Source organism: Leucopleurus acutus (assembly GCF_964270905.1).
Source record: "Leucopleurus acutus genome assembly, chromosome: X".
In the NCBI taxonomy this organism is placed as follows: Eukaryota; Metazoa; Chordata; class Mammalia; order Artiodactyla; family Delphinidae; genus Leucopleurus; species Leucopleurus acutus.
In genome coordinates, this window is record NC_139148.1 from 12,179,635 (window position 1) to 12,206,217 (window position 26,583).

Consider the following 26,583-nt stretch of genomic DNA (forward strand, 5'->3'; position numbering starts at 1 on the left):
ACTCCAATAAAGATGTAAAAAAAAAAAAATGTAAATCAGAGTATGTCCCTCCTCTACTCCGAAAACTCCATTGTGTTCCCACTTCTCTTAGAACAGTGGTTCCCAATCAGAGGTGATTCTCCTTCTCCAAGGGACATCTGCAATGCCTGGAGACGTTTTTGGTTGTCACAAATGGAAGGAAGGTGCCACTGGTATCTAGTGGGTAGAGACCAAGGGCGCCGCTAAACAAGCTACAGTGCTAAGACTAGTCCTTTACAACAGAGTTATCTGGTCAAAATGTCAACAATGCCGAAGCTGAGAAACCCTGAGTTAGAGAAAGAGCCTTTACAATGGCCTACATGTCTCCTTGATATGGCATCCACTACCTCTGGACCTCACCTCCTACCACCCTCTGCCTGGTTCACTCCACTCCTGCTGTATTTACCTCCCCCTCCCGCATACTAATAATCTGAATGATGTTTTCCACGTGATCGGCCACCTCTGTTGTTTGCGACTTTTCTTCCTCTGTCCTCCTTTTGCTCTGGGTTATTAGGTTCCTTCAAGTTACTTGGGAGCTGATCAAGACTTCAAGCTAAAGATGGTGATGATGAGTCGCCTGAGGGTCATTCTTCAAGCCTCTCCATGCAAGGCACAGTGGAGAAGGTTCCAGATTCCGAGGTCCATGCTAGCAAGGCCCTGCAGCCTCTACACCTGTACTTACAAAACCCGGAACCGAGCCTGTGAGTACATGGCTGCCTGGAGAGAGCAGAAGCCTGGTTGTTTCCTAACAGTCACATGTGTTGAGTGTCTGCAGCTCTGATGTCAGTGGCATTCCAGACTGGGATTAGATGCCTTGAGAACTGAGAGTAATAACCCATTATTTCTCTGTTTGTTCAAATATGGAAAGCCTTTTTCTCCCCTAGCTTTATTGAGATATAACTGACCTAAGTCTAAGGTATACATCATGATGATTTGATACACGTACATACTGTGAAATGATTACCACGGTGTCGTGTGGAAAGGTGTTTTCTTCACCAATTTTAACTTGTTAAAATGATGTCATGCAGAAATAGGTCAAAGAAGTCCCAAGTTTCAAATACTTTGAACCTGTTCTTTATTGTTTTTTGTTAGCAACCGTCTTTTTGCTAAAATTGATCCACGGACTGCAAATTATTTCTGTGAGTCTGAACATTCTGGAATTTGCATATTCATGTTTGCAAGCAGTTCAGTAGCTTCATACTCCGGAATATTCTGTCCGTCGTTACAAATTGCAGAAGAGGTGCTTCTAGGTGACCAGCTCGCCAGTGTGAGCTCCGCTGTGAACCCAGCAGATCAAGTGAGGCAGCAGATGGTCCTCCCTGACACCACGGCGCTACTGCCATGGGCGTGGGTCATCCTGTGCTGTCGGGGTGGACTGTGCACGGCAGATGCTGCATGGCATCCCTAAGTGTCCCCTGGGGGGCCAAGTAACCCTGGTACAGAACCCCTGAGATGATCCGAGAGGATAATGTGTTAGTGGAGACATGAGTTTAATGAAATGGTTAAGCATATCTGCTAAGAAGTTATGTATTTTCCACCATTCACAGTGAATTCACACAGAGTTTTCCAGTGTTGGTTTGCTTCCAGATTCTAGCTTTCTCAACTTTTCCTCCTTGGGTTTACTCTCTTTGACCCTGTTTTGCACATTACAAAAGGGATTTATTAGTAATGCTAATCTAGCTAAATCTATTGCCTTGAAACTGCTTCATAAATATATTTTTACTGTAAGTTTATTTTGTTTCCTCCGATGTTGACTGTGTTCTCATTAAACTGAGCTGGTCTGAGTCATAATAAATTTCTGGTTGCTGGGTGCGGCTTCCTACCATCAGGCCCCCATCCTACCCGGACTGGCTTATTCTCAACACTGGCACTTTGCGGTCTAAGGCTTAAAATGGAAAAAAGTAGTCATATTTATCTAGTTACTAAATTTTGTGTGAGTGCTTTCCTTATTTTCTTGTTTGTTTATATTTACAGAAAGTATTTGTTTTTATTTACAGAAAGATGGAGGTAAATCCAGTATGCTCGTGTCTTTAGGATAGTTTGCTCCTTTTAGCGCTGACAGAACCCAGAAAGTTTTGGCTTAGGGAGGTAGGGGCTTCTCTTGATTAATTTCCCACATCAGATGAAATGTTCTTGTTTGTAACTTACTAGAAGAAACAGGTCACAGTCACCGTTTGATTTTGGTTTTCGAATATTACTGTCCCTCCTTGTTTCCCCCAGGAGAATATTTGGTCTTTGCTGCCCTGGGCCACTGCGCATGTCCTATTTGTATATCCTGGTCCCTCATCTGTGTAGTTGTAAAGACGATACTCATTGATTCTGGAAGCTCAGTACCCCAGCGGAAGGCCCAATACACTTGTGACCCAGAGTGACGCAAGACCACTGAGGGTTAGTTAATGTGGAAAGTCCTTAGCTAGCGCCTGCCACACACTGAGAACTCGGCCTTGGCAGCGACCTCTAGTACCACAGTCGTTATCATCATCACCACCTTCATCACTGTCATATGCTCAGCACCTCCCTCAGATGTCTGACCATTGTTAGGATCCTGGAGCCGAGTAGGGAGTGACTGAAGGAAGGAGGAGGCTGCGGCGAATTTAGAAACAGCATTTCACAGGGGCCTGTGCCCTGTGCTCTGCCTTCACTCCGCACCATCCCTCTCCCAGAGGAATCACTGGCATCAACTCAAACTGCTGTTGGCTGTGATCTCAAGTGGCAGACAGTAAATGTTGACAGTCCTAACCCTGCAGACTGGTGATATGATAAAATAAAGATGAAAGCCTGCATCTATTACCCACAATGAAAATAAAATCACTTGCATTTCTTGTATCATCTAGTGAAATTTAGCCTAAATTTCTATCACATAAAAAAGATTTAGGGTTTCCGGGCGGCGGGGACGGAGGTGGGCTTGGCGGGCCGCACGGCCTCGGGGCCGGACCTCGGGTCCCCCGCCCGCCCCAGCGCCCGCCGCAGGCCGAGCCCCGCGCCCCGCGCCTCCATCCTGGGTCGCGGTGGTCGGAGGTGCGCCCGGGTCCGCAGGACAGGCGGGCGCAGAGGTCGTTTGTGTTTGGGGGGGGCGGGGCTGCGGCGAGGTTCCGGCGCCTCCGCGGAGCACCTCGGGTCTGGGGCTGGGGGCGCCCGCGGCTTGCTATGCTCTCCGCACCCTCCCGGCTCTGCAGCCTCGAGAACACGGCTAGGCAGCAGTAGTTTAATGGGTAGTTGGCCTGCTGGGAACTAGGGGCCTGCTGGGGTCTCAGTTCTTGGCTGGCCCCGGAACACGAGGTTGCCAGGCGTGTGACGGCAGCAGGTAGCAGTGAGCCGCTGGTGCGGTGATGAGCAGGAAAGGAAGGACACTGGCTCTTGGCCTGTGAACCTAGGCAAGAACGACCAGCCAACACAATCCAGACCAAGGTCCGTGGGCCCAGCTCGGTCCTGTGCGGCTGGTCAGTGGAACAGACCTGCAGGTGTGGCTCTTGTCACTCTAGGACTGGCTTCGGGACAGATCCTGCTGATGAGCCCAGGGCACCGCCCTCAGTTCTCCAGGAGAGTGCGCCTGAGTGGAGCCAGGGCCGTGTGCACCACTCAGCACGGCCGCCCTGCGTGTCCAGTCTGCTGGCAAGGGCAGTGGGGAGCCGGGGGAAGTCATGGCCTTGCGAATGTCCTCTGATGAAAAAGAACCTGCAGGCTTATAGAATAACTTTTGTGTGGAACGTTGGTGTGCTGAAAAGCAGTTCTGTGTGCCTTTCCCCCTTGGTGTGGATCAGCAGTGCTGAGGCAGCAGGCGTGATGCAGAAGTGTGAGCAGAGACCGTCTAGAATCCCCAAACTCCAGGGAAACTAGAGGTGACAGCCAGCCTAGTGAAGAGGCAGGGGGCGGGGGCGGCAGCCCAGCAGGCGCCCCTCGTCTCAGGGCCCTAATCCTGGCTCCAGCCGGGTGGTCAGGGGAGCTGCAAGGTCTTCTGCACCAGCAGAGCCCACAGTCCTGAGCTGTTCTTCTCTGTGTTTGGGTCATCTCCCCCCATCCAAGGGGAGAAATCTAGATGAGGTTTAAGAACTAGTGCTTTAAGAATGTGGATCTCATAGTTGAAACCTCGGAACACGTGTCTTCAGCACAAGGTGTTAAAGTGAACGGAAGGATTCAACGCCTTTTCGAGGAGGGTGTCTCCATGTGGGCAGAACTAGAGAATAAATGGGTCTTGAATAAAAAAAAAAAACAAAAAAAGATTTAGGCATGAGATCTTAGACCATAGGGAAATAAGTTTAACAATATTAATTTTTAATTTAATGAAATATAAAGAATGTCATCTAGAATGGAAATGGTACAGATTTGTTATTATTCTATTGATGCTTAACGTTCATGATCTCCCTAGTTTTAGAAGTAAAAGGAACATTTATTTTTAGGACAAATCTCAGTAGAATAGCACTGTATAAAATGTAGCTACTAGCCCCATGTGTGTATGTACATGTAAATATATTCAAATTGTATGGCCACCTGTGGCTAGCACTTACTATATTAGAAATTTCCATCATCAGAGAAACTTCTATTTGACAGGACAAGTCTATATTATAACTTACCTGTGTTAGAAAACTGTTCTATTATTTCTCCAATTCATTTTGAAGGACACTAATAAAGCCTGGAGAACGAGAGTATTCAAAAGCTTGTTTTGCAACGTCTTCACAGAGAATTCCGTTAATCCCCAGATAATATAGGCTGGGATACCCAGACTGTGTTGTCTTCCATTAATTTTCAAATAATCTTGAGAAACAGTGGACCTATTAGCCCTGTGGAATTACAGTAACGGCCTCAGGGGTATCTGCAGCTACAGTGAACTAACAAACAGCCCTGAACTGACCACCAGGAAACGTGGGCCTTAGTCTCCTGCACTGGTAACTGCATGTGATGCTGTGGTTACCTGGGCTCAGCATGAAAGTGCCTTTTACAACCCTGATGCTCTAACAAGGCACTCTGTGATTCTGTGACCATCCCCAACAAAGTCACATGGAGGGTCCCTGTGTATCCCATCACTGCAATAAGCCCTAGGCCTGCTAGGATGGTGTTCAATTTGACGAGGAAATAGCCCATCTCAAGAAAAAGGACAGTACAGGGCAAGGCACTGGAGAGAAAGCTAGTGATGGTATAGAGCAGTAATGTCCAAAAGATACATAATGCGAGCCACATAGACACTTCTAAATTTTCTAACAGTCACACTAAGAAAGGGATAAAGAAACAGGTGAAATTAAGTTTAGTTATATACTTTAACTCACTATATCCAAAATATTATCACTGTAACATGTAATCAATATAAAGATTATTAGTGAGGTAGTTTACAGGATTTTCTCCTAAGTCTTCAAAGCCCAGTGAGGTATCCTACAGTTTCAGCACATCTCACTGACTGACCAAGGGGAGTAGCCTGGCAAGGTTCTGGAATAGCGTGGCAAGAGCAGAGCTTGGGAAGAATGAGGAGAAATAAAATTAGATGGGCGAGATGGGTTCCTACTAGGAAAACCTCATGCTTGGATGCAGAAGCTTGGACTTCACATAGTCTTTAACATGGGAACAACATGATGAAGGTGGTAATTTAGGAAAACTGATGGATGGCAAAACACAGTAGAGGGGAGTAAGAGAGGAGGAAAAGTGAGCAAGAGGACCTTTCCTTGAGGAAAAGTCTGTGGTACAGGGGCCTGAATGAGGCTGGTGGTCATGGGCTGGACAAAGAAGAGATAAACCTCAAAGATCCTTAAGGAGAAAACAATGCGGCGCTCAGTAGAGTAAAAGCAAATAAAGATAAAACGGGAATGACCCCTTCCCAGTAATGCTCTTTATCTTATACATGCAATCCACAAGCAGGGACTGAAAGCCAGCTCAGTTCTTCCTGGGGCTTGCAGAGCCGTGAGGGTGCAGATAACTAAGCATATATGCATATACTTATCATCATACCCATGTAATAAACGATTTGAAGGAAAAGATCAGAATGCTATGATTAATAAAAAACAAGAGGGGATCGCATAAGAGGATAGGGAGGTGCGGAGGTGACACTTTTGCTGAAGAGGTGACAAGCCAAGAAGAGGAGCCAGCCCTGAGCTGAATGAGGGGAGATTGATTTCTGAGAAGGAGCAGGAACTGAGGGGCTGAGACAGGAATGATCCCGAAAGACGGACACCCCCGAGGCTGGAGCTGAAGGTGGTACAAGCACAAAGTAAATCGAAGACAGGACCAGTCATGTAAACAGGAACCAAAGCTGAGCACATCCTCACTGTGGAATCTAAAGGGACTGTGTTGCTCTCAGGGTTACATTAGTGACAACTTCCTAACGACAGTGTGACGTCGTGCCCTTAAACCATGGCTGACAGAATCACTCTGTTCATTTCATTCTCCCCACATGAGAAGAAGCTGGAAACACAGGCTCCGTTAGTCAGAAGACGAAATCACCTTCCGACTTTGAGGGGAAGTCTGAGTAACTACCAAGAAATCATTTTAATCTGTATTTTGTTAAAATGCAGGAAGAGGAAGGGAGGAGAGAACAAAAATGTGAATTTATCTTTAGCAAAACGAGCCCTGGGCAAAAGCTGGCTTCACGAAGGGGACAGTGACCAAGGGCTCCCTGGTGGGGGGATGCTCTGGGTTCCTAAAGGAGGAGGTGGGTGGGGGAAAGAAAACCTGGAAGCTGAACTTGTGAATAGAGGGGCATACAAATTGACGGGAGCGTTATGACCATACAAGAGCAGCTGAAGGAACAGGCCCAGTTTCCTTGGGCTGGTGTTTGTTTGGGTGAGAGAGTAGACTCTAGGCCATTTCCTGAATGAAGTGGGGGACGATTTGGGTGGAAGAGGGCATCGTCTTAGGGATCTGCTCTGTATTCCCTTCTCCCCTAGTCTCCTTACGAGACCCACGCGAGCTGGTTTTGAAGGGTGTGAATGCTCAAACCCTCAGCCTCAGTCTGAGCATCTCAGAGCGGACAGTGTTGTCAGGTTTCTTTGTGCCGGTGGGCAGCTTTAAGACTGAATCATGGCTGTTCTCGGGGTTTCTGGAAGTTTTAAAATATCAAATTAAAAATTAATCAGTATGGCTGATTCATTTTGTTGTGCAGTGGAGGCTAACACAACATTGTAAAGCAACCATACGCCAATAAAAATTAATAAAAAAACAATTAAAAAATTAATCAAATACAGCTTTTTATCCCAACAATAGCATTTGGATAATCAATACTCAAAGGGCATATACCCAGTAGGGCGCTACAGGGCACGGAAAAAAGGGAAGGAGGTATGGCTCCTCCCTGCAAGGAACTTGCATTCTAATCTGATACCAATATGACTACTGTACCAATTCATATGCATTTTTCATTTTAGATTTCTGAAACAGAAAGTCCTCCTTCTCTAAAGTAAGTTCTTGTTGTTCAGAAGTTATTTTACACTAAGGGAGAAAACCCAAAACGTTGGGTTCAGACCTCTCTAGAGACGAGATTACCGCATTATATGAAAAAATTGAGCAGGGGGTGGGGAAAGGGAATGCCCTGAGTTTGCCTATTGCTTTCTGCTCTAGACCAAGATTTCTCAACCTTGGCATTAATGATATTTGGGGCCACGTAATTCTTTCCTGTGAAAGCCCAGCCTATATACGTAGGATGTTTAGCTGCATCCCCAGCCTCTACCCACTAGATGTCAGTAGCACCCTCCTCCAGTTTTGACCACCGAGAGTGTCTCCAGACATTGTCCAATGTCCCCCGGGGTCAGAATCGCTCCCTCCTTTGAGAACCACTGGTCCAGAAACTGCCTTGGAGCGCTCTGTGTCTATGCCGCTGGGGCACTTGTACCAAAAAATCGAAGGTTAAGATCCTGCTTTGCGCAGCTATCTCAGGAAGACAACCGTCTCCTCTGTAAGAGGAAACCAGAGGCAAGCTTGTTTTTTACGACAAGTGGAGTGCCAGTGACCCTGCCATGCACAGGGGGGTTTGACTGGGCAGCAGCTGCCTTGTCACTTTCACCAATCCTCAGACTCATTCTCAGTGGTGGGGTGAGGTGCAGAGGGTCGTTGGTAATGATTTATCTTGATTCGTATTTTGTCCAGCTTTCCTGTTGGTCTCGGTTCTGCCCATCCGTGCTGATTCTAAAGGGCAGAGAGCTGGACCACCCGAATTATACATGTGGGTTCTATCCATCATGTGTGGATAGCTCTTTCTTTGTTGTAAGAAGCTTCCTGAGATTTATCAGGGACTTGCCACAAAGACCTGGCGCTCGACTCTTTGGTAGAAAAATCACCGTTAGTGATGTCACCAGCACCCGTGTGGGACAGAGTGTGCGTGTACACCTTAATATATACAGTGTCATAGCTATTCATGTGGCAGGACTCCAGGGACCTTAGCAATGCTAACAGGCTTTGCAGGATGGCTGCCTAATCCTCACAGCTGGCTCACATAAGAGCTGAACCCAGCATACACGCTTACATGGACCATATCATCCCCCCAGTGGGATTCCAGCTAGTGTCATCTCGAGGACAGCCCCTGATGTGCTCTCTCCTAGTGCACCCTCTCTGGGAGAGCGTGGACCTGGTCCCGGGGGGTGAGCGCCAGTCGCCCATCAACGTCCGGTGGAGGGACAGTGTCTACGATCCTGGCTTAGAACTGCTCACCGTCTCTTACGACCCGACCACCTGCCTCCGCGTCTGGAATAACGGGTACTCTTTCCTCGTGGAACTTGAAGACTCTGCAGATAACTCAGGTGAGAGCCAGACCTGTCTGTGGTCTCATCTGGAGTTAAAGGGACAGTTTCATGTCAGCACAGGCCACATCGCAAGGCCTCCATGGGAGCGGGGACCTCTTTTGTTAGCAGTGGCACGGGACTCACTGGACTCTTTTTTTCGTTGTGTGATACACATAACATGAAATGTACTCTCTTAGCCTTTTTTTAAGTATATGGTTCAACAGTATTAACTACATTCACACTGTTGTGCAACTGTCACCACCATCCATCCTCAGAACTCTGTACCCATTAAATAATAACTCCTTATTTTTCCCCACCCTCCAGCCCCTGGCAATGAACATTTTCCTTTTGTTTCTATGAATTTGACTTTTGGGTGCCTCACTTAAGTGGAATTATACAGTATTTGTCTTTTTATGACTGGATGATTTCACTGAGCATAATGTTTCCAGGTTCATACGTATTGTAACATGTGTCAGAATTTCCTTCTTTTTGAAGGCAGAATAATATTCCATTGTATGTACAGTTAATCCATAGACAACACAGAGGTCAGGGGCACCAACCCTCCACAAAGTTGAGAATCTGAGTATACCTCATAGCCAGCCCTCCATATCTGCATTCCTCCATATTCTCGGATTCATCCAGCTGGGGATCATGTAGTACTGGAATATTTACTTTAGAAAAAAATCCATGTATTAGTGGACCCACGCAGTTCAAACCCGTGTCGTTCAAGGGTCAGCTGTATATACCACATTTTGTTTATCCCTTCATCTGTTCGTGGACACTCGAGTTGCAGCCGCCATTTGGCTATTGTGAATAATGCTGCTGTGAACATGGGTGTACAAATATCTTTTCAAGATGCTGTTTTCAATTCTTTTGGGTATATACCCAGAAGTGGGATTGCTGGATCCTCCTTGGACATTTTTGAGTGTATGAAAAATGTCTCTTTTCATTTTTATGCACATTTCCATCTACTAGTATAAACAGTATTTCCTGTTAATACATATATCTCTGTGTATAGATTCTATAACTGATGTAGAAGATAGGGCGTGAAGTTAAAACTTTGTTAGAAATTTATTTTCTGTGTGTGTTGAATATGTGGTAATGTTCCTCTGCTTGCTGACTTTACAAATAACTTTTATATTAAATAGCAATACTATTTAGTCAGATTTTAAATGATAAAATTGCAATACAGTTGAGCCTTGAACAACACAGGTTTGAACTGTTTAGGTCTATTTATACATGGGTTTTTAAAAAATAACTACATACTACAGTACTACACCATCCGCTGTTGCTTGAATCTACAGATGCAGAACCGAGGATAAGGAGAGCCAACTGTAAAGTTAAATATGCTGATTTTCAACTGCGAGGTGGTTGGCACCCCTAGCCCCTGCGTTGTTCAAGGGTCAACTGTACAGGGCAAAAGGCTAGTCGGGCAAGAAAAAGGCCTTTTATATTTGTGGTTACCCAATAACATGTATGTATTTTGTCATTCATTGATTTATTTATTCATTCAACATTTACTAAGTGCCAACCATGTGTCAGACATTGCACTGAGTGCTAGGAATAACAACTCGATTCTTGACCTCCCAGAGTTCAAAGTCTAGTTACAGAAGCACACATTAAATTAAAATGATAAAGCAAGTGTGATTTGAAGGGTTTCTAAAAGTGCTGTGGGACCACAGAGGAGGGTGTGATGTAGACTGCTCAGAGGAGTCTACGATGATTTCACTAAGGAGGGGACATTTGTGTTGGGTATTGAAAGATGAAAAGGAGTTTGCCAAGAGGATTAGAAGGGCATCCCAGACTGAAGGAAAACCATGTGCAGAAGCAGATGTTCAGAAAGTGGTCAAAACCCAAAGTGGCCAGAATGAGAATGTGTGTTGTGGGAAGAAGCGGGAAGATTGGTGATCATTGAAGATTAAGAGGGTAGGTGGAGGGCTTCCCTGGTGGCGCAGTGGTTAAGAATCCACCTGCCATTGCAGGAGACACGGGTTCGAGCCCTGGTCCGGGAAGATCCCACGTGCCATGAAGCAACTAAGCCCGTGCACCACAACTACGGAGCCTGCGCTCTAGAGCCGGTGAGCCACAACTACTGAGCCCGTGTGCCACAACTACTGAAGCCCACGCGCCTAGAGCCTGTGCTCCTCAACAAGAGAAGCCACCGCAGTGAGAAGCCTGCGCGCCACAATGAAGAGTGGCCCCCACTCACCTCAACTTGAGAAAGCCCGCGCGCAGCAACGAAGACCCAACACAGCCAAAAATAAATAAATAAATAAATAAAATAAAATTTTAAAAAATATATAGTTTTTAAAAAAGAGGGTAGGTGGAAGGCAGGCTTATGAGACACTGGTTATTTTTAAACAGAGTGGCATAGCATGATATCATCTAAATAATTGGTCAATTGCTTTATTTTTTGAGATTGACCCAGGCAACCGTGCAGGACAGCTTAATCCACATGCGAGACGGTGGGAGCCTAAATGAAGGCTGTGGCAGTTGAAAGAGAGAGAGCAAGTTTTAGCAAGCATTTTTAAAATAAAAGCAACAGAACTTGGAGACGAGAAGGCTTCAAAGTGAGAAGGCAAAGTTAACCATGACCTTGAGGTGTCTCACTTGGGAGGCTCTGGGGATGGCAATGCCAGAAAGTTCATGAATGATGGACAAGGATAATTTGTAGGGAAGTATAGGGAGCATATAAGGAAATAAAATTTCTTCTTACAACTTTTCCCCTAATTTAATTTTAAATGTTACGTTAAAAATAGAAAGAAACACATTTTAAGTGGTTACCCCTCAAAAAAGAAATGTGTCTTCAACTCCTGTCCAATTCCCATAAGGAGAATCTATTTCTCTCAAGATAAGCATCTTCTCTCCTTTTGATGCAAATGGATTTTGGATTTTAGTATTTCCTGCAAATCAAGATGGGAATGAACAAATGTTGATCCCTCACTGAAATGTTACTCACTTTACTATATAATTAAAAAAATTTTTCTCCCCAAATAAATCCCTTTATTCCAAAGTAATATTAATCCACATGGAATTAATTGCTGCTCCAGCATAAGTTTCTTCCTGTTCTCTATTTCTATCTCATTTTGCATCAGATTGTCATGTCTTTCCCAGTGGCTTTATTTTAGGTAGGGAAACATGTTTAAATAGTGTATGCTGAATAAGGCTGCTGAATTATTTTGGAGCAATCCTATATGGTCAGGCAGTACTTCTTTTAGTGGTGTTTCAACTGTACTTGGTACATCAGAATGCAATCCAATTTGAAAGCTTTGAGGATGCAGCAACTGGAGGAAGATGGTTTGGCTATGGTAGGAATATTTTTTAAACTATTTTTAAAAACCTTACCAAGTTTAAATGATGTGTTGTATTCTAGAATGAAAAGATAGAACATTAGAATATTGTTATTTACTTTAAGAATATGGGGATCAATACATTGGTAAGATAAACAATGCTTAAAATACAAGACTGTTAAGAATATATTTCAAATGGTATGAAACTGGGCTGTCCAATATGGTAGCCACAAGTCATGTGTGGCTGTTGAGCACCTGAAATGTGGCTACTGTACGTGAGGAAACGAACTTCAAATTTTGCTTCAGTTGATTGTCATTTAAATTTAGGAACTGACAATTCAGTTACTGGAAAACTTAAAAATGTTTGGGACAGCTTGGGTATGTTATCTACATTTTCAAGTGTAAAATATACAAATCAAGTATTTCTGATGAAAAGTTAGCATCCAAATTGATATGTGCTGTATGTATTAAATACACAACATATTTTCAAGACTTAGTAACTTTTCACATTGATTATATGTTGAAATGACAATATTTTGAATATATTTGGTAAAATAAAATGTTTTCAAAATTAAGTTCACCTGTGTGTTTTTTGTTTTTTAACTTCTTCAATGGAGCTCCTAGAAGCTTTAAAATTACCTCTGTGGTTTGCATTACATTTCTATTTTTAGGCATTGGTATAAAAGGATAAAAGCAAATAATACTAAATATCAGTTAAAATGTGAGATTTGATAAGAATGTATTTTAAATGGAGTAAAAAGATAAAGGCAAACAACTAAGGGAAATTCAGGAAAGGAACTAAACATTTAAGAGTGTGATGTGACTATACATTTGCTGAGTGCTTCATTTATCTCCCATAGAAGTCTCTGTGGTGGACCCTCATCTCCGTTTTTAGATGGAGAAAGTAAAGGTCAGTGAGGTTAAGTGCTTTCCTGCCAGGTCACTCAGCTAGCACCTGGAGAACTAGACTGGAGATCTGTGGACCATACTCTGCACAGCACCTCTGAGCTCCTGCAGGTTCCATAGGTACAGGCTTCCTGCAGGCTCCCTGCCTTAGTCCACTCTGGATGCTGAGTGTTTTAAGGATACCCAGGTTTTAGTCTAGTCAAGTATGGTAAGACACACACACATGGAAATGGCTATCATGAAGGAAGAATTTTATTATACTCACAAATACCTAAAAAGAGGAGACACGGCATGCCATGCATGGCCACATGGGGAAGGACCAGGGGTGGTCAGGAGGCAGAGAGGGCAGGGGAAGACATGGACAGAACCTTTGTTGTGGTTTCCATGGGAAGGAATGGGTGAGACAACATAAGCAGGCTTAGGATTGGCCACTTTGGATAATTTCAGCAGGCTCTGGGCATAGAGGCTTCCCCCAGTTGTCTGGTATGTGGCCCTGGGGTGACTAGGGCAGAGGAATAGTAGCTCAGAGTATTAAGAATCCCAAAAAGGAAGTCGTTGGGGTCTGAGCTCTGGATTGGTTGGTTTGTACATGAAAGGCATGCTCCCTGTTGTTTGTTCTCTCTAGCAATTGACTAACCCTGGGAGAGGTGATCCCTCTAGCATCAGCAAGGCCTCAGATATCAAAGCATCAAATATAGAAACTGGAAAACATAGTTATTGCACTGAAGCTCCTCAGGACTCAGGGGCCTGAACTGAAAGCTGGGCCTTACTACGCGCTGGCTTGCCCTGACAGCTTCAGCCTCCAGAGCCTCTGTGCGCCAAGCACCAGTGAGACCCAGAGGGGGAAGCTGATGGAGTAAGGGACACCTTTTCCTGCAGACTGTGGGTTCCAGCCTATCAGCAAACAGCCTGCTCATTTGTTTTGTATCTACTTTCACTCAGTGATGTTTATAACATTCTAAATTGTCAATTTAAGTGCAGTTCCAGTACTGTGGACTGTTTTTAGGTAATCACCAGGTATCTGACTTTATCTTATTTTTTAATAATATGTTTTATTTATTTATTTTCTAATTCATTTTGGGCTGAGTTGGGTCTTCGTCGCTGCGCGCAGGCTTTCTCTAGTTGCGGCGAGCGGGGGCTACTCTTCCTTGCAGTGCATGGGCTTCTCATTGCGGTGGCTTTACTTGTTGCGGAGCACGGGCTCTAGGCGCGCAGGCTTCAGTAGTTGTGACACGTGGGCCCTAGAGCGTGTGGACTTCAATAGTTGTGGGGCATGGGCTCAGTAGTTGCGTGTGGGCTCTAGGGCGCGTGGGCTTCAATAGTTGTGGCTCGCGGGCTCTAGCGTGCAGGCTCAGTAGTCGTGGCGCACGGGCTTAGTTGCTTCATGGCATGTGGGATCTTCCCGGACCAGGGATCGAACCCGTGTCCCCTGCATTGGCAGGTGGATTCCTAACCACTGCACCACCAGGGAAGTCCAGGTGTCTGATTTTAATTCACGTTCTATTACAATTCTAGAGTGAGATGTCAATTGTTTTTAATATTTTCTCATCTATTGTTCTTTAGCTAGGCAAATATCATAAAGAGCAACAGAAACTGGTGGATACTACGGCATCAATTACGCATTAGGTAATTTTTCCCCCTAAATCCCTTGAAATATATTTTATGTTTTAATCTCAGAGTGGAGACGCTAGCACGGCACTTTGAAAGGGAAAATGTTAATTCACCTCAGTGTAATTCAGGCTCTCTTTGAAAGCTGCCCCTTAAGACAACTTGCCATTTATGATGCTTGTGTTGAGAGAGCCCCTGGCCCTGGGACACTTTGCAGAGGAGAGACATGATTCTGTTGGTGGGCACAGACGGCGGCTCTGGTTTGGCTGCCATGCCAATGAGCACTCAGAAACTCAGGAACATGAGTCCCCTCCTCTGCTCCCGACCGCTGCTCCTGCACAGTCCTGTGCAAACACTCAGGGAAGCCTTCTGGGCTCTAGCTACCCTCCCATACGCAGGGGGCACAGAAAAGTCTGACAGAAACTTGGCTTGTCCAGCTTTACAGAACAATTACCCACATCCTTCAGGGTGGATACCTCTGTCCAGCTGTCAAGGTTAATTGTTCAATATTCAGAATCCCAGAGGGGCTGCTCTCTGCAAGTCTGTCTTCCCTCCCCTCCCTGCCTCTGTCTCCACCCTGCCCTCCCTCTCCATCTCCCTCCTTTTCCTCCTCCCTCCCCCACCCCCACTCCACCCCCATCTACTTTCCTCTCTCTCCCTCCCTGTTCCCCTCTGTCCCTCTCTCTGTCCAGGATCCTGTCTCCTCGTAATTTGCACTGCATTTTAGAAAGGTGAATTCTATTAATCTCTCTTGAAAAGGAAAAGCCTCCTTGTTTATGCACCAGCTACCACCTAATGCCTCCCAAAGAGTTCAGAGGACAGCACCTGCTATAAGCTCACTAGAACGAAGGGAGAAAATGGTTTTTGCTGTGTTCCCACTGAGGACTATCAGAAATACATAGTTAATTGCAGGAACAAAGCATGGGTATGATTCTGTCCTAAGGTGCCCAGAGGTACCTGGAGCTCATCTGGACCACTGCTGGTCCTCAGACTCCCCTAGAATCATCACCACATCATCTGATTCCTGAGTGGTTTTCAGCATAAAATGATAACTCGATGATCCCTTCTCTTGGCCAGGACATGCTTGTGGAATTTGGGTCATTCGACCCTTCCTGTCTGATGCCTACCTGCCCAGATTACTGGACCTACTCAGGGTCCCTGACTATCCCGCCACTCTCTGAGTCTGTCACTTGGATCATTAAGAAGCAGCCCATAGAGGTTGATCATGATCAGGTACGTTCTTTCCACATTTCTATGTAAGGAAATTCTAGTCTGCCCCTTTAAAACAAGGCTGGGCTCAAACTTTGGCATCAGTTTTTAACATCTTGTAATGCTCATACATTTTTATTAAAATGCGCTAACATCTTGTGTTAATTTGGATATGAATTAGGAAATGCTTCAAATTAACTAGAGAGAAGAGGTAAAACTTAGGAAACATAAGCTTTTTACTTCCATATTTGACAATGACATATGTTTTATGCATTGTATATTTTATATATAAATATGAATCTCTATATAAACAAGACCCTTTTAAAAGGAAGAATGAAGGCTGAAAATGGATGTGCTCAAACCCTGTAAAATCTTTAAGGGAATTTTGCTATGGAACCTCAGGATAAAAGCAGAACCCAACAATGTCTGTCCAGAAATTTTAAGTCAGTTGTTTTGACCCTGGAGTCTATTTTTTCCTTAGCAACTAAGTGGTGATTACTATGTTAATGCACATATTCTATTTAATTCATAACATAACTGAACTGCAATAATATTTGCTTATGCTTGCTTTATGGGATTTTAATTAATCACAAAGCATTTTCACAAGAACAAAAGGTTCCAGAACCTTTTTTATGAAGCCAGGATAACTGACACCAACACCCACCAAAGATCAGACCAAAAAAAAAAAAAAATGTACAGACTGGTATGTCTGAAGGATATGTTTTTTAAAAAGCTAAAAAGCTAAAATAGGGACTTCCCTGGCAGTCCAGTGGTTAAGACTCCACGCTCCCAATGCAGGGGCCATGGATTCGATCCCTGGTTGGGGAACTAAGATCCCGAATGCTGCATGGCATGGCCAAAAAAAAAAGCTAAAATAATATTTTATAAACAGAAGCCAGCAGTACCTTAAAAGAAATATATACTTTGTGAGAACCTATTGTATAGCATAGGGAACTCTACTTAGTGCTCTGTGGTGACCTAAATGGGAAGGAAATCCAAAAAAGAGGGGATATATGTACACATATGGCTGATTCACGTTGCTGTATAGCAGAAACTGACACAGCAGTGTAAGGCAACTATACTCCAATTAAAAAAAAAAAAAAGGGACTTCCCTGGTGGTCCAGTGGTAAGAATCCACACTCCTAATGCAGGGGGCCCGGGTTCAATCCCTGGTCAGGGAACTAGATTCTGCATGCATGCGTTAACTAAGAGTTCAGATGCTACAACTAAGAGTCCACATTCCGCAACTGAAAAAAAAGATCCCGCATGCCACAACTAAGACCCAGCACAGCCAAAAATAAATAATAAATTTAAAAAAAAAGAAATATATATTTTGTCCAAGTAGTAGTTATTCCAGTAATGCAAGGATGGTTCAATATTACGAATGATATTAATTCATCATATCAGTGAATCTAAATATATTTTAAAAATAATCATTTCCATAGATTCTTAAGAAGCAGTAGCAAAATTCAACATTCAGTTTTTTAAAAAATTTTCAATAAAATAGGAATGTATGGAGACTTCCCTAACTTGATAAAAGAGATTGATCTCAGTTCTAAAGTATATAGTATGCTTAATACGGAAAAGAGTATTACTATGTTAAATTTTAACTGAAGTTATATTTTGGAAGTAGTCAATATAATTAGACCAGAAAAGAAAAAATAAATTAGAAAAACAACAAAAAGAACTACTGCAAAGATAACTGAGTAATTAGTGGAGTACAATATTAATTTCTAGAAATCAGTACACTGGACATGTATACATCACAATCAGTTAAAAGATATAATGGAGGGCTTCCCTGGTGGCTCAGTGGTTAAGAATCCGCCTGCTAATGCAGGGGACACGGGTTCAAGCCCTGGTCCGGGAAGATCCCACATGCCGCGGAGCAACTAAGCCCGAGCGCCACAACTACTGAGCCTGCGCTCTAGAGCCTGCGAGCCACAGCTACTGAAGCCCGCACGCCTAGAGCCTGTGCTCCACAACAAGAGAAACCACTGCAATGAGAAGCCTGCGCATTGCAACAAGGAGTAGCCCCCGCTCGCCGCAGCTAGAGAAAGCCCACGCACAGCAACAAAGACCCAATGCAGCCAAAAATAATAAGTAAATAAAATAAATGAATTTTAAAAAAAGATATAATGGAAGAAAGAATGCTATTTATAATGGAAAAAAAATACAAAACACCTTGGAATCAGCTTAACAAGAAAACTTAAAACATTTCTGAAGGACACAAAAGATTTGAGTTGATAAAATTCATTCCATGTTATTGAATAGGAAGACATCATAGACACCTTTGATGTCAATTCTCCTTAAGTTGTTATCGGCCATGAATTGTTTATTCTTCATAAATTTGATATAATCCTGATAAATATACCAATAGGATTTTTTAATATAAATTTATTTAAAAAATTTTTTTTTATTTTTGGCTGCATTGGGTCTTCGTTGCTGCATGCAGGCTTTCTCTAGTTGTGGCAAGCGGTGGCTACTCCTTGTTGCAGTGTGCAGGCTTCTCATTGCAGTGGCTTCTCTTGTTGCAGAGCATGGGCTCTAGGTACGTTGGCTTCAATAGTTGTGCCACGCGGGCTCAGTAGTTGTGGCTTGTGGGCTCTAGAGCACAGGCTCAGTAGTTGTGGCACACGGGCTTAGTTGCTCCGTGGCATGTGGGATCTTCCCAGACCAGGGCTTGAACCTGTCCCCTGCATTGGCAGGTGGATTCTAAACCACTGCACCACCAGGGAAGCCCATACCAATAGGATTTTAAAATAGGTATGCTACTTCTAACCTCATGTGGAAAAAGAAAAGTATAAATAAAAAGCCAGGGAAAATTGTGAAAGAGAAAATGAAAGATGATTAAATCAACCAAGTTATAAAGCCTCAATAGTTAAATAGTGCTGTACTGGTACACAAATAAAGAGATCAATCATAGGATGAAAACTGTAGATTCAGAAATATGTCCAAGTACATATGAGAATTTAGTTTATGATAAAGGTTGCATCTCAGCCCAGTGAAAGGGAAAGATGAGATTATTCAGTAAGAGCGATGGGGACAATCGAGCAGACATTTGGGGGTGAAAAGTTGGATTGACCATTCAAACCTTACACAAGAATATATTCCAGACATATTAAATATTAAAAATACTGCCATAAAAGTACTAGGATAGGCATAGGAAAATCTTTTCATACATCCAAATGGAGGAAGCTTTTCTAACCATATATCAAAACCAGAAGTCACAGAGATAGCAACTGGTAAGGTAGACCACATAATTTTAAAAAAAAAATTCTGTGTCAGGCTTCCCTGGTGGCGCAGTGGTTGAGAGTCCGCCTGCCAGTGCAGGGGACACGGGTTCGTGCCCCGGTCCGGGAAGATCCCACGTGCCGTGGAGCGGCTGGGCCCGTGAGCCATGGCTGCTGAGCGTGCGCATCCGGAGCCTGTGCTCTGCAACGGGAAAGGCCACAGCAGTAAGAGGCCCGCGTACCGCAAAAAAAAAAAAAAAAAAAAAAAAATCTGTGTCATGAAAACCACCATAAACAAATGACAGAATACAGAGTTTGCTCATAAGCCTGGGCTTGGTGGCCTATACATTTATTCCGCTACTATCCTTCATATTTAAAAATTGACATAACACTGAAAAATAAATAAATTAAATAAATAAATCAGAGGGTCAGTGGCCCATGTGAGGACTTTTCAAATGAAATTTCAACATAGAAAATTCAGTAAGAAAAAAATGTTAGCTGTCATCAATAATCCTAGTTGCTTACAATCTTACCACTAAGTGTTAATCATTGTTTGGATAAATCCTTCTGGTCTTTTACTTATACAGATACACATAAATCCTTCTGTTCTTTCATCTATATAAATATATACAATTTTTTGAACAAAATGGAATCATTCTGTACATGCCATTTTGTTGCTCTTTTCACTCGATGATGTGTGGAACATTTTATAGATAATAAACATTACCTTCAATATCATTTTTAATGGCTATATACTAGCCCATTTTATAGCTCTAATGAAATATATTATTGATACTTGGGCTATTTCTAATCTTTTGCAATTAGCCACATAAAAATAAACCTGAACTACTCAGACACGTTCCTAATTAATGAGGGTATATGTGTGATTTGCAAGTACGGTCACTGTGTTGGGTGCTTGTCCTTGGCCTACTTGGCCTGAAGTCTTTAATCCAGACAAATCTTCCCATGCTTGCCTGCTGTGCCCTAGGCTGTCCTCTCTGTAGCTACAGTGTGCCTGATTGAGTGAGGAAAATGCTACAAAGAGCTTTTCCAGCTGGCTTGAAGTCAAGTGTTCTATAACATGTTTGCTCAGAAAGCCAAGGGGCTACTGATTGTTGCTACTGCCACACTGGAAAACAAGCCTTTGATTTGGGATCACTCCTTTTATACTGAGCTGCACTGTTCAGTACCTTAGCCACAAGACACGTGTGGGCATTTAAATTTAAGTATAAATACATTTAAATTGAAACTAAATTAAAAATTTAGTTCTTGGTCACAATGGCCACATTTCAAGTGCTCAGCAGCCAGCCATTTGTGGCCTGTGGCTGCTGTAATTAGGACCTTTCCTTCACCACGGAGAGTTCTATTGGACAGTGCTGGCAGGAGGCACCCCACTGCCTGTTAAGACCTCCACCTGCATTGCCCTGTCCGCAATGCCCAGGTGCGGTAAGCAATCAAGACTACGTTATGTTAAGGATTCAGTTAAATTTTGAAAAAACAAAACATTTTTGGCACTGTTACTATATGCATCAAGCCTTTTATTTATTATCCTGTAGCCTGGCTATTTTTGCCCATTTAAAGATGAGGTTTCTGAGAACCAAAGATGAAGTAACTTGGACTTGGCACATGGCTAATACGTGGGGGACAGGGCCTTTGATCGCCAGTCTTTGAATCCCAAGTGCCCCACTGGCTTCACCACGTCCTGCTACTCTCCTCACACAACATTTTATTCCCTGTCCAGCAGTGAAGGGATTCCTGCCCAGAAGTAAATTCTCCTTCTGTATCCAATTTTAGACAAATGTTTCAGGGTAGTAAAAATGAAAGTAATTTATTCATGAAGTAAAGCTGTTTTTCTATTGAAATTATTTATGCTTCCTGTTTCTGTTTCTAGCTTGAGCAATTTCGGACCCTGCTCTTCACTTCTGAGGGGGAGAAAGAGAAAAGAATGGTGGACAACTTCCGCCCCCTTCAGCCCCTAATGAATTGCACTGTCCGCTCATCCTTCCCTCACGACTATGTGCTGAACATACAAGCAAAACCCAAGTCGTCTACCAGCCAAGTGACCCCCTTAGACGCCATTATCTAGGTGGTATCTTGCTTAAATATATACTAGTTCTTTAAAAATTGCTAACTAGACTCTTCTAAATGCCTGCATTTAATAATTATGGATGTGCCTTTCTTGGTATGGCAGCGCTCCTTAGTCTTTGAGGGAAGCTCTTTGGTAAACAAATTCTTACTTTTATTGATAATGATGTTTATCATTAAGTACCAGCAAGAGACACAGATTTCTCTTATAGCAACCTGCTGGTAATTGTAATGTCTTTCTATGTGTGACATTTTTGAGCTGTCTTTTTACTGATATGTTTATCAATTGGTGGTTCTACAGAGTTATAAGTAGGGATGATAATCAAAATATTTAACAACTGGTAAGGCACAGACACTGAGCATCCAGAATGCAGGCTTTTCAGAAACAGCCACAGGACCCAGATTGGTACTTCTTGGCTGAACATTGGCTATGGTTTTAGGTATATTTTATTTTAAAACATGAATGAGTATTCTTTTATAAGGCCTTCTCAATGGGTATATTTGCCTCGATTTTCACTTGTCATTACTAGTACAGGACATGATTACTTACTATCAATTTATAATATAGAAAAAATATTTTGTGAGCTTCCTTGGCGGCGGAGTGGTTAAGAATCTACCTGCCAAGTCAGGGGACACGGGTTCGAGCCCTGGTCTGGGAAGATCCCACATGCTGAGGAGCAACAAAGCCCGTGCGCCACAACTACTGAGCCTGCGCTCTAGAGCCCGTGAGCCACAGCTACCGAGCCCGCATGCCACAACTACTGAAGCCCACCCGCCTAGAACCCGTGCTCCGCAACAAGAGAAGACACCGCAATAAGAAGCCCGCGCACCGCAACGAAGAGTGGCCCCCGCTTGCCACAACTAGAGAAAACCTGTGCGCAGCAACAAAGACCCAACGCAGCCAAAACTAAATAAAAATAAATAAATTTATTTTAAAAAAAAGAAAAAATATTTTGTAATCCTAAAAACACAAGGGTTTACTTATATCTGGAAATCCTTTTGCACTTCTGAAAGTCAGATGTTTTACTTAAAGGCTTGATCATATAGAAAGCATATGCAGAATATTTTAAAGAAAAAGCTTTAAGTGCCTAGAACTTAAAATTCTTTCATGATCCATTTACAGAAATACTTTTCAAAAGGCTAGTAATATAATAGTCTATGGTTTATAATATTATTTTGAATTGTTTGTACATTGTTTCATAGAATACAATATTTTCCACAATGACAGAACTATCTTGACTTCCCTTTAAAACTATCTGAACCTTATTTCATTAGTTGAGGTTCTGTGCAAGGCAGGTGATCAACATAAATCTCCTAATTTATACAGTGGTTTAGAAGACTTTTGCAGGGACTTCCCTCGTGGCCCAGTGGGTAAGACTCCACGCTCCCAATGCAGGGCACCCGGGTTTGATCCCTGCTCAGGGAACTACAACCCACATGCACGCCGCAACTAAGAGTTCGCATGCCGCAACTAAGAAGCTGCATGCCACAACTAAGACCTGGTGCAGCCAAAATAAAATAAATAAATAATAAAATAAACATTTAGAAGACTTTTGCTATAATAATAGGGAAAGAAACCTGTCAAATAGGCTAAAACCTAGATAATTCTACATATTCTGAGGAATCCATGCCACTGTTGCCCTTGCTTGTAAATATGTGGAATGTTTTTAATTGCCTATGCCTGTGTTCAAATTCAATACTGCATTTACTAGTATATTTCTTTCATTAGTATGCTAGTCATCCGATCTGCAAGATAAGGTTGGATGAATATACTTAACACTACTGAACTATACACTGAAAAAGGTTAAGATGGCAAATTTTATTTTAATGTGTATTTTACCACCATTAAAAATAACTAATAAATTCAGTAGGGAAAAAAATAGGGTTGGAGTTGTATGTGTAAGTTTGGGGGCATATCTCTGCTCTTAAAAAAGGAAGGGGGTAAAGGCATTGCTTCTAGAGTGCATGCCTTCTCTGGAAAAGGGAAGCATATATGCTCTAGGAAATGAATAAAATCCTTTAAAAGATTAATATGGGGAAAAAGTTATGTTAACTTTATATATTTTTTCTGTTTTAAACCATAGTTATCTTTAAAAGGTAAACACACAAGATATGCATTTTTCAGGGCACACAGGCTTCCCTCCTAGGTCTCTTGCAAATTCTTAATGCAAAATTCAATTGCAGTGAGTCTTCCAAATTGACTCACAGAATGCCTGACTTGCCCTTCTATCTCAGAGATACAAAGGATGTATTCATAGGGTGTGTCCCTGCTGGCCACCCGTGATCAACTTACATCTGGTGTTCTGGTATAGTTATTAACAGCACCCTCTTTCACTCTCAACCATGTCCTGCTTTGCATGACAAATTCTTGGTCACCTTCTCTGCAGAGGTTATGGAAACTGCCTTGGGGATGTGGTTTCTTCCATGCCTTAGTCAGATGACCCCCAAGGGGGTGATGTAAATTCCCTGGCTACTGATACACCCTCAGGAGAAACTTTTCAAGTCTTTTCTGCCTCCAAAAAGTGTTTTACTTGTGCCTTCCTAGACATGAAGGGGGAAAGTGGGCTTGAGGGCTGTCAAAGGGCTTGAGAAAGAATTCTGTACTAAAATTGCTGCTTATCTTCATTAAATAATATAATAAAACCCTTTCTTTACACTATTAATATTTGTTTAATGACTTTTTCTTCCTATTAGTTTTTTTGAGCATGTAAGGTATCTATACAATTAGCGAGACAAGGTGAGATCAGAGAGTGACTGGAAAACTCATGAGGGATTTACTAGAGAGGCAGGAATGGAAAGATCCACCCGCTGCTCCTCAGCTCACTATGGAACCAGTGCACAATCTGCTGACATCAGGGCAAGCTTCTAGCCCCTTTCTCCTTTCCCAGGGCTACATGGGTTAGGGTGAGGTTGGCTATTCTAAAACCAGGCATCCACCTCAAAACAGTTTAGGAAGATGTCCTTCCCTTGCTCACTTTGGGGACACATTCTTTTGGCACAGTATTAGCAAAACTACAGTATTGTAATCACTTTAGGTATTTTTCTGTTCACTAGAAGACTCAACTTTTGATACCTATTCTACTTAATGTTTTATTGTCTTTTTAATTCAACTTTAAGTTCTTTCATGCAAAATTTTATTGATCAAAATGGTAACAGTTCAATTAAGCAAATAAGCTCAATTTGACCATGTAATTAGTACATATTAACAATACTGGCTACTTTGCATGTAAATAGTAATGCATTCTTGTTGTTAGGAACTGAATGTTTGTATCCCCCCAAAGTTCCTGTGTTGAAATGTAACCCCCAATGTGATGCTATTAGAAGGTGGGGCCTTTGGGAGGTGACTAGGTCATGAGGTTGGAGCCCTCATGATGGGGTTAGTGCCTTTATAAAAGAGACCACACAGAGCTCTCTCAGCCCTTCCACCATGTGAGGATACAGAGAGATGGGCATCTATGAATCAGTAAGGAAGTACTCACCAGACACTGAATCTGCCAGCACCTTGATCGTGGACTTCCCAGCCTCTAGAACTGTGAGAAATAAATTCCTGTTATTATAAGCCATCCAGTCTTTGGTATATTGTTATGGCAGCCCGAACAGACTAAGACACTTGTCCCTGTGTACATTTTGATCCCTGCTTATCAAATTCAATCTACTCTTCGAAAATGGTACTTTGGTTTCAGTTCTAGGTGGGGATATCAACTCTGCCACCATTCCAGGAGTTGTGTTGCTTTGAGCTTATCACTGGACAAAAGAATCAATAAGAATATTAACTGAATGAAGAATAACTTTATTCACTAATAACTGAATAAGAATTGATTGAATAAAGAATAACTACCACTGGATAGTTCCCTGGTCCAAAGAAAACTTTTAATCAGTTGCACAAATATAGATTTGCATGCATTTTCATATTAATATGCACTTATAAGTATCTTATCTTGCTATTTTAAGTGATAACTGTAATCTAGAAAATATATAAAGCCTTTGGCATAGCAATGAGTGTTGGAGAGGACTTGAGACCCCACTGTATGTCCTTGAATAAATCTGGTGATTAATACTGAAATTAATGGTAGGTGAGAAATGAAATGTTCTTTCCTGAGAATTTCTGCATTGACCTTTCGGTGAGTCCTAGTACCATTGTCCTACTAGAGCAAGAAAAAAAACAAATTAATTTAAAGAGTTCCAACCTGGCATTCAGAAAGTAGACATTTCTTGCTCTCCCTTTATGCTTGCAATAAATGAAAAATACATTTATGGATCATTCTTTGGTCACTTTATAATAACTAAGACTCATATTTAGGGACTTCCCTGGTGGTCCAGTGGTTAAGACTCCGCACTCCCACTGCAGGGGACATGGGTTTGATCCCTAGTCCGAGAAAAAAACAAAACAAAACCCTCATATTTAGTAATAGCAGTATCTATTACATCATTTATATGAGTAAAATATTTTCTTTAACTTTTTAAGAACAATCAGCTATTTTCTACTGACAAAATAAGACAAAAGTTTAGGCCTTTTCCCATAGAGAGGGGATAAACCAAAACATATATATTTGAGAATAAGTAGATGTTGTATTTCAGGCACCAAGAAAAAGAGAAAATACATGTTACATTGCAGAACAAAGATAAATTTGTTCTATTTATCAGAATATCATAGTAGAATGTATCTTTGCATTACATTTTTACATACCTTATTTTTATCTTATGATTTATCGAATTCAAATGATGGTAACTGTAGTTTGGAAATGGAATTGGCTTTTAGAGTAACTTCTGTAATGAAATTAACTTGAGCAATTTAAGCTTATTCATGAAAATGAACGCAGCCGTTAACTGTTGAAGATAAACCTCTAACTCCTATAAAAGGAGATTTGCATTCATTTCTAAATCATAATAGAATAAAATCGAAATCTGTATCTCTTTTTAATTAGAAGTATCTTCCTAGAAGACATTCTTAGTTATTCTGACATGAAAGTCTGGTCTGATTCATAAGCAATGTTACAGCAACCCAAACACTGATGCTTTCAGAATGGCAGCAATTCTCAGCATAAGCCCTGGTCACAGGAACCAGCAAAATTGGAGATTTGCACAGCTATATTTTGTGCCACCCAGGGCATTCTCTAGTTAGAGGCCGTAACTGCCAAGTCTTCACCTTCAAGAAGTTTAAGATTTAGTGCCAGATGCAGTCTTATGAAGGCAACAAAGTACAGTATAGTGTGATAGGTGTTATAAAAGGTGAAATACTTGTGCTGAGAGCACCCGCAGGACAAGCACCTAACCCACTCTTGAGGGGGTTGGGAAGTTTTCACGCTGCCTCTGCCGTTAATAACAGATAAAGTTTTGGGGACACTAACTATTGCCAGGCACTATGCCAACATATAGCATTCCCTTGATTTTTACTGATGAGAAAACTGAAGACTAAACATTAGGAACTGGGAGTTCCCTGGCAGTCCAGTGGTTAGGACAGCCAGAAAAAAAAAAATTAGGAATTTACTCAAGATCAGAGAGCCAAGCCTTGAGTTTCCCAGTCCATCCAACTCCAAAGTCTAT

The 26,583-nt window shown here is 42.4% G+C and overlaps 1 protein-coding gene across 1 annotated transcript; it reads left to right on the top strand.

Annotated features, from left to right (window-relative positions):
* Positions 1-280: 280 nt before the first annotated feature.
* Positions 281-21,040, top strand: CA5B (carbonic anhydrase 5B; the record flags this gene model as incomplete). The annotated part of the gene is given in 7 exon segments (XM_082864345.1): positions 281-719; positions 8,532-8,870; positions 11,930-11,994; positions 11,996-12,037; positions 14,471-14,530; positions 15,593-15,748; positions 20,846-21,040. Coding segments are annotated over 7 exon segments (999 nt in total). The 5' UTR covers positions 281-577.
* Between the last annotated feature and the right edge of the window lie 5,543 nt (positions 21,041-26,583).